The sequence below is a fragment of the Vigna angularis genome, chromosome 6 (genome assembly GCF_016808095.1).
Source record: "Vigna angularis cultivar LongXiaoDou No.4 chromosome 6, ASM1680809v1, whole genome shotgun sequence".
Taxonomy (NCBI): domain Eukaryota; kingdom Viridiplantae; phylum Streptophyta; class Magnoliopsida; order Fabales; family Fabaceae; genus Vigna; species Vigna angularis.
Window position 1 is genome coordinate 31631521 of NC_068975.1, and position 5681 is coordinate 31637201.

At 35.6% G+C, this 5681-nt stretch overlaps 1 protein-coding gene across 1 annotated transcript; it reads left to right on the forward strand.

Annotated features, from left to right (window-relative positions):
- The first annotated feature begins 415 nt into the window (after positions 1-415).
- LOC108340923 (aspartic proteinase A1) lies at positions 416-5052 on the forward strand. The gene is made up of 14 exons (XM_017578488.2): positions 416-563; positions 743-1090; positions 1190-1250; positions 1774-1868; positions 2006-2118; positions 2205-2373; positions 2751-2790; positions 2919-2983; positions 3180-3293; positions 3399-3463; positions 3562-3718; positions 3811-3930; positions 4440-4528; positions 4637-5052. The coding sequence occupies exons 2-14, from the start codon at positions 752-754 to the stop codon at positions 4719-4721; spliced, it is 1512 nt and encodes a 503-aa protein (XP_017433977.1). The 5' UTR covers positions 416-563; positions 743-751; the 3' UTR covers positions 4722-5052.
- Positions 5053-5681: the final 629 nt, after the last annotated feature.

A 5681-nucleotide genomic window follows, 5' to 3' on the forward strand; every position in this document is an offset into this window, starting at 1 on the left:
GAAAGCTGAAACATTAAATAAAAATAAAATCTTGCGTTAAATTAGATCCTTAGCATCAGCAACGGCAAGGTTGACAAAAGTGTGAATAGATTGAATTCGGTTTATTCATACTCATTTAATTTTAACCGATAAATAATTACTAATTAAAAATAAGTACACTATAAACTAATTTTATTATATATATTTAACATGTTTAACGATAATTTATATTTAGGTTTTAAACGAAGCTGGATAAAGAGAAAATGGGGATAATTAAGGAGGATGAGTTGTGTTGTGTGGCGTGTTAAGGAAACCAACCATAATTAACTTTTGAGGTACGAAAGCGAATCAGTTACATCGGAGGGTCACGAGAAAACCCACTCTCCCAATTCCTCATCATAGTTTGATGAACGGTTAAAGATGCGGGACCCACAATGAGTACGAGATTAGCTTAAAACCTCAGCTGGCCCCACCACACTGCCACCCAGAACCAGATACTCACTTTCTCTTCTTCCCACCTTTAAATTCTCCTTCTCTTCCTCATTTCAATTCCATTAATTCTTCCTCTGCTTTCGTTTCCTTTGGTAATCCCATTCTTCATCTTCTTTTCACTTTTTGCATGCATGCATTGTTCCATATCTCATCTGTCTCTGTTTTCTCTCATCTTCCATCTTATTACTATTTTTAATCGATGCGTTTTATGAAACATCTGCACTCTTGTCCTCACTATCGTAACTTTTTCGGTTTCATTATGGTTGAACAGGTATTGAAAATGGGAAGCATGTCAAATGTGATCGTCTTCTGTTTCTGTCTGTGGGCCCTCTTGTTTTCTCTGGCGTCGTCTGCACCCAACGATGGCTTGCGCCGGATTGGACTGAGAAAGATCAAATTGGACGGCGATGACTTTATGCGGTTTAAGGAATTGAGAAAGAACGTTCTTCCGAACATTCTTCTTGGTGCTGACGGCGCCGATATTGTTGCGTTGAAGAACTACTTGGATGCTCAGTACTATGGTGAAATAGCCATTGGTACCCCTCCTCAGACGTTCACTGTGATTTTTGACACCGGTAGCTCTAATTTGTGGGTGCCGTCTTCTAAATGTTACCTCTCGGTGAGCTTGTTTTTCGTAACCGTCATATGAAGGCGTGTCCGTTCTTTTCTCCTTTTTTATGGAAACTTGTTAATCCTGATGTTTTGCATGACGGTGCAGCTTGCATGTTACACGCATGCTAAGTACAAGTCCAGCCAATCCAGTACCTACAAGGAAAATGGTTTGTCTCATTTTTTTCCCTTTCTGATTATGAGGCTTTACCTTTCTTTTTTTTTTGTTCAGAATTTATGGAGGGTTTGTAGTTCTTTAATTCGACAATGCGTTGTGCAAGTGTTTGATTATCTTGTGAAGTTTCTATCTGATTGATTCTCAAGATTTATGTAATTTCTAGACAAAAAACTACGTAACCTTTCAGACGATTAAAAATCGGTTTTGGAGGGGGGTGGTCTGAATACCGTGCCTCTATCATATAAAGGATCTAATTGAGAGTTTTCTACCGTCGAGCCTTTTCACCTCAAAGAATTACACAAAGCATTACAATTTTTTTAAAATTATTGGCAATAGCAGTGTTTAGAAGTTATTTTTTTTTTCTTGAATATATCTAATTTGGATTGCATAACATAATTCATAACTTACGAAGTCAAATGTCATTTTTCTTTTACTTTTGGTAGCTTGACTTTTAAAGAAGTGATGCCAAGATGTTGTCCTTATTCTAAACTCGGGTTTGTCATCCTGTTATTTAGGGACTTCTGCTGCAATTCAATACGGTAGTGGAAGTATTTCTGGTTTCTTTAGCAATGACAATGTCAGAGTTGGAGACGTAGTTGTAAATAACCAGGTAATGTTGATTATCACTCCCTATTTTCTTTTTCTTTTCCTTCACACCAACATAGTATGATGTCAGTTGTGTTGGCTTCTTTCATAATATGTTGATTAATCATCAATTAATATATATTACTCTTCATTTTCCATTAGGCATTTATTGAAGCAACTAGAGAACCTGGAGTTACATTTGTGGCAGCTAAGTTTGATGGTATACTAGGACTTGGATTTCAAGAGATCTCAGTGGGAAATGCTGTTCCAGTGTGGTATGAGTTCACATTTTAACTTTAAGCTATCATTTCTGTTATTATTTTTATTTTCGTTGTCATTATGAGGCATATTCATGTCATAGGTACAATATGGTTGAACAAGGTCTTGTAAAGAATCCAGTATTTTCCTTTTGGTTAAATCGTAAACCAGAAGAAGAGAATGGGGGTGAGATTGTTTTTGGTGGTGCTGATTCTGCTCACTACAGGGGCAAACATACTTATGTGCCAGTGACAAGAAAAGGATATTGGCAGGTCAGTATCAACATATTTGTTTTTATAGTATACTTGTTCTTTCTGATGTATAGTAACCTTAAATAGTTGGCATACCTGGTTTTACCTATATACCGGTATTAACTGGTATACATGGTTTTGTACCCAATACCTATCACTCAAGTACATTTTAGTTCATGCATAACATTGTAATCTTAGCACTTTATTGTTTTTGTTTTTATATTTCTATACTGTATATCTCCTAATGTTGCCCTTAAATCTTGCTGAACTCCCATACTTGAATTTGTAGCAAAGCAAAACAGAGACTCATAACAGTATTTATCCAGCATAGCTTATGCAACACGTGTTTTTGTTTTGTTTACAATAGTTTTTCTTTGTTAACTTTTTCTCCTGAACAGTTTGACATGGGAGAGGTGCTCATTGCCGGTAAACCCACTGGTACGTAGAAAACAAGTTAGCCGAAATAGCTATTTGTTTCTTCTATGGCATGATATTGATAGCACTGCCATAAATGGTTCAGTTTTGAATTTCATTGGTACTGACTTTATTTATCATATGTCCTCCAGGGTTCTGTGCTAGTGACTGTTCTGCCATTGCGGACTCTGGAACTTCTTTGTTGGCTGGTCCAACGGTATGAATAAAAGCTTGTAAATGCAGGCTGCTATATAGATTTTCATTTCCATTTAGAGTTTCATGATTTGGTAATTTTTAAAGGATGCTTTTAACTGATGGCCGGGTCTAAAATTTGTAGACTGAGGCCCGTTTTTCTGATTGCCCTTTTAACAATACAAATGAAAAAATGTCTTACATGGTTTTTGTCACTGTAGACTATAATTACTGAGATAAATCAAGCAATCGGAGCATCTGGAGTTGTAAGCAAAGAGTGCAAGTCTGTTGTCGAACAGTATGGACAAACAATCTTGGAATTGCTCTTGGCTGAAGTAAGTATCATTTTTAATTCATCCCTTGCGTATCTTGGTTGATGGTATTGTGATGTGGTTATCCTTTAGAATGAGTTTTCTTATGGTTTTCTCTTGATCCTATAGGAAAAGCCTAAAAAGATCTGCTCACAGATTGGATTGTGTTCCTTTGATGGGACTCGTTCTGTTAGGTATGCCCCAAAGATAAACCATCTCATTAGCTCAGAGACTAGTATATTTAATTTTCTCTGATTGGCATTTTACTAAGGGGTTCCTATTTTTCCTCTAGCATGGGCATTGAGAGTGTTTTGGATAAGGACAAAAGAGAATCATCTGGTGGCATTCGGGGTGCTGCTTGTTCAACATGTGAGATGGCTGTTATTTGGATTCAAAACCAGCTGAGGCAGAACCAGACAGAAGATCAGATAATAGATTATGTCAATGGGGTGAGTTAGTCTTAATTCTGTTCTTTGAGTACTCAAATCCTGCATTTGATTCCAGCGTTAATGCTTAATGCCATTTGGTGATAATATTTCAGCTTTGTGATAAGTTGCCCAGCCCAATGGGACAATCATCTGTTGATTGTGGACAAATCTCTTCAATGCCTATTGTTTCCTTTACTATTGGTGGAAAAGTTTTTGACCTTTCCCCAAATGAGGTATAGTTTCAGAACATATTAGTTTTTAGTTACTTTTGCAATGACTGATCATTGACTGTGCTTAATTTTGTGTAAGAGTTTGTAACTAGAAAAAGGAATTTAATTGTTGTAGGTAAAGAAGAACGAACTAGAAAAGATAAACTAAGTTTGTGAAGCTAAATTCTGCTTTGAAAAGTCCTCAATTTGCAATAACATTTCACTACTGAAATAATGGGATGAATCACAAGGGTTTAAATCAAACAAAGAAACCTTATCCAGAAAGACCAAATGACCTTTTGAATTTGTTGGTTGAATAATATTTTCTATTTGCTGCTTTATAAATTGGTTAAAATAAAATTAGAATAAAATAGAAGGTGGAGCAGCAGGCAGAACTAAAGCATAGAGAAGCAGAGTTTTAAACTGCTACAATAGTGATAATTACACTTAATAGTGCAATTTGTATGAATGAATGATTGCCATGTTTCATGTATTTTGTCTCCCTGATTCAGTTTTGTATTTGGTTTCTTCAGTATATACTGAAGGTGGGAGAAGGTCCTCAAGCCCAATGCATCAGTGGCTTCATTGCTATGGATGTGCCTCCTCCTCGTGGCCCTCTATGGTACATTAAACTTTAATTTGCTTGAAACGCACACTGTAGCATTTTCCTTTTTATTGTGATGCGTTTGATATGATTCTCACTTCATTACGCATGGCATCATAAACGCAGGATCCTTGGAGATATCTTCATGGGGCCCTATCACACCATCTTTGATTATGGTCAGCAGAGAGTCGGGTTTGCTGAAGCAGCATAGAGAATTCTTGTGTCTCGCACAATGGCAACAGTACTTGTCTTATTTTTTTTTTCTCGTGTTAAAAAAAACTGAAACTACCTCGTTATATTGAATATTTGCTACCATCATCAGCTTATAGTTTGTATACCTTTGCAATCAAAATGGGCCTAAAGCTATGGTTGTATATATATTATTAACATTATCCTAATCCCTCCCCATATGTATTACACACATTAACATATGTCTGTCGGGGGTAGTGGGGCTCTTATTAAGCTGTGGCCATGTTGGGACTCTGCTATGTATGCTTGCTTCTTGAATGGTGTAAATGTGACTTTTGTGTTTCTTATTTTAATTTCTCAGTTCTTTATGCTTTGCATCATATGTTAGATGCTTCAAAGTTCAAACTGCATATAAAAAAGATTAAAAAAGGAATGTGTGTCAGATTTAGATGCTTCAAACTATGTTACAAGTATGACGTTGGAAGTTATTTTACACTAATAATGTCAATTTGTTCACAGCTCAATGGTACCATTCTCTAATAGCCAAGTGTGTAGTGATGATATAAGAACTTTTAATTTTATTAAGCAAACGGTAAATCTTTTTAAAAAAAGAAAAGGAATCAACAATAATTCCGATTTTTCTTTTTTTTTTCTTTTTGAAGTTGCATCAAGGAAGTGATTTATAGAAAAACTTGTATATTATAATTAATAGGTTGGATCTTATTATATCAAATAACATCAAGCACTCTTTCATCTTCACCTGATCTTTGTAGTTGGTATGGTAGCATTTTAACAATCAATATATGGTAAAGAGAGGACCAAAGTATATTATTAATGACAATGAACTCTGAAGATGGTGGCAGAAATAATTTTTCGAAAATGGGTAGTGGTTGGTTTTTTCTATAATGTAACACATAATTCTAGAAAAATCAGACGGATATCTTGATAGTTACGACCATTCATTTGAAGTATAAGAGCCCAT